The sequence below is a fragment of the Olea europaea genome, unplaced genomic scaffold, assembly GCF_002742605.1.
Source record: "Olea europaea var. sylvestris unplaced genomic scaffold, O_europaea_v1 scaffold1477, whole genome shotgun sequence".
Classification (NCBI taxonomy): Eukaryota; Viridiplantae; Streptophyta; class Magnoliopsida; order Lamiales; family Oleaceae; genus Olea; species Olea europaea.
The window spans coordinates 532-3387 of record NW_019232329.1 but is presented as its reverse complement, the minus strand read 5'-3'; the positions used below and the strand labels follow the sequence as shown (position 1 = coordinate 3387).

The 2856-nt window shown below is 38.1% G+C and overlaps 1 protein-coding gene across 1 annotated transcript in view; it reads right to left on the bottom strand.

The window, feature by feature from the left end:
• Positions 1 to 959, bottom strand: part of LOC111376237 (omega-6 fatty acid desaturase, chloroplastic-like) — a 15213-nt gene extending 14254 nt beyond the window's left edge. The window contains exons 1-3 of the mRNA XM_022999189.1: positions 889 to 959; positions 585 to 825; positions 366 to 499 (exon numbers count right to left, since the gene is read on the bottom strand). Of these exons, the coding sequence (XP_022854957.1) occupies positions 366 to 499; positions 585 to 825; positions 889 to 959 (446 nt within the window). The remainder of the gene's footprint in view (positions 1 to 365; positions 500 to 584; positions 826 to 888) is intronic.
• Positions 960 to 2856: the final 1897 nt, after the last annotated feature.

Below are 2856 nucleotides of genomic sequence, written 5' to 3'. Positions count from 1 at the left end.
CATTATAATGGTTGATTGATTCCTCTTTAGTGCTCCAAAGTTGCTCCATTTGTTGTACATCAATGAAGTACTTAAATGGTGTTTTCTCATGCGATAAATTTGTATGTTCCCGCAACAAGGAATATTTCAAACTGGGGAGGGATATGTTAGCCTTCACTAACTCTCTTCCACCACCAAACTTACTCTTCTTTACATATAAGCTCCCCTTTCATTTTTCTTTCATTTTTCCCTCATCGCCTTTCAACATCAACTGATCATCATACACTTGTTGTGGTGTCAAAGGGACAAGTGTAATTGTTTTCTCATCCATGTTAAAGTTGTACCTATTTCTAAATCCATCATGCTTTACCTTCCTATCGTATTACCAAGGCCTACCCAATAATATATGTCCCGCATCCATAGGCACAACACCATACGACACTTCATTCTTATACCTCCCAATTGACAGATTAAATAACACCCTCTTGTTCACCTTAACCTTTCCATGGTCATCCAACCACTATAATCTACATGGTTTTGGGTGTTTAATTGTTCTTAAACCTAACTTCTCAATTAATGTGGTACTAGCTAAATTTGTGCATCACCACCAATGCATCCTCTTCAACTGGATACTCCATCCCACCATCATCACTAACATCTTCTAACTTAGGCATTCCATCTTCATCACTGTCACTCACCGCTTCCCTGCTATCTTTCAAAATCATTGCTCGTTTGTTTGGACACTGAGAAGCAATATGTCTTGTCCCCAAGCACTTGATGTCCAAATTCCTAGGTTGTTGTGGTTCCACCTTTGGTGCAACCTTGCCAGTGTTGTTATCCTTTCCCCTAGGTGGTTAAATTTTATTGTTGACAACAGCTTCATCAACCTTTTCTTCATCCCATCTAGACCTCCAAGATGAATTAGGCCCTTGTTGATTCCTAGTTCCCCATTTTCTCTTCAACTGCCTCTCAACTTTCATTACTATATGTAACATATCCTCTAGTCCATGTAATGCTACAATTTAACAACATTGGCAATGTCCCTGTTGAACCCATTTAGGAATTGTGCCATGGTGGCTTCCCGGTCCTCCTCCACATTAGCCCGAGTCATTATAATTTTCATCTCTTTATGGTAATCCTCCATACTCCTCGACCCTTGGTACAACCCCTGCAACCTTTGATGAAACTCCCTATAATAGTGGCCAAGCACAAACCATTTTCTCATCACCGCTTTCAACTCATTCCAAGTAGTTATCAGCCTCTCCCTATTCTTTCGCCGTGAAGTAACCACCTGGTCCCACCAAGTGATGACGTAATCAGTGAAGTCCAATACTGCAAGCTTTACTTTCTTCTCCTCCGAATAGTTGTGGCACTCAAATATCAACTCCACCTTTTTCTCCCACTCAAGAAATGCCTCTGGGTCACTCCTACCCCGAAATGTCAGAATTGACATTTTAATGCTACCCATACCTCCATCACCGTCGTCTTCTCCATAGTTTCTACCCCTTCGTTCAAACTTACCACCTCTATTCCTCATCCGTCCCATCTCTACTTCTTCAAGTTCATCATCATCCCATTCACTGTCATACCCATATTCATTTTGCATATCCACCCTAGGCTCTCGTCTAGCCGGCCTCCTACCGTGTGGTATGTCTGCCCCGTTGATCCCGGCTAAGGTTTGTAACCGTAGCATCTAGCCTGTCCAATCTATTCTCCACACTAATTATCATGCGCTCAAACTGCTGAATCATATTGCCTGTCATGTTATTTTGATTACCCATCCTACTCGAAGTGGATACTTTCCGTTCTAACATTCTCACAAATTTTCTGCCTCACCAAAATTTCACTTGGGAATCACTTAATATTAGGCTTTACCATCAATTGAACTTACCACTCAGCCTTTTACCTCTCAATCGCTTCCAATCAATGATCTCAAGAACAATTACTCGGGGTGAAATTGTGGGGTAACAATTGAGTTGTGGAAGATTCAAGATTATAAAATTGAAGGACTAAGAAATTAAATAAAATTTTTGGAGGGGCAACAATTTTTTTTTTTTTTGTAAAGCCCGTGAACAGAGCTACAGTATGGAACAATGCGTGAACAGTAATTTTTTTTTTTTTTTGCAAAAACACAAAACAAATAAACTACGAAAGACAAAAAGATCTAGGACTCAAAATTAACGGGAAACATGAAGAACAAAACAACAACTCCAAAATAAGAAAAAAAAAAGGGATATAACTTTGATTCTGGTGCCTAAACTCTGATACCACTTGATGTGAACGCGGATAGCTAGATCACTATTAAACCCACAAAAAATGACACAAATCCCAAGAAAGCTAAAAATCAAAGTTTGGAACTCAATTCACAAGTTTGAGGGCCAAACAACCAATAGTATATTAAACTATTAACATTTTGATCACGAAACTTATAAATTTAATGAGGATTTGGAGTTAACTCAACCAATTAATGAATCAAACAACCCCAAGGTAACAAAGACACGAAGGACCTTTTGATTACACAATTAACTAAATCTTACCCGAGTTTTGAATGCCACAAGATCGCGAATAAGTTCGGTTATTCCACACAAGAACAAATATTGGAAGCGAAAAAGCCTCTCGAATTAATTCTCAAATACAAAGAATGAAATACTCCTATTTATACTAGAACTTAGAAAATAATTAAAAAGGAAATAAAATCCTAAAAACCTATTCTTAAATAAAGTAAAACACGTCCCAAATAACTAAAAATATTAAAAATAGTAGAATCCTAATTAAATAAGGAGACATATCCTAAAGGACCACAAAACTGTCGGCCAACATGGAATTCTATCAATTTTTGGTAACTTGCACAAAATTGGAACTTTCTGCCGAATTTAT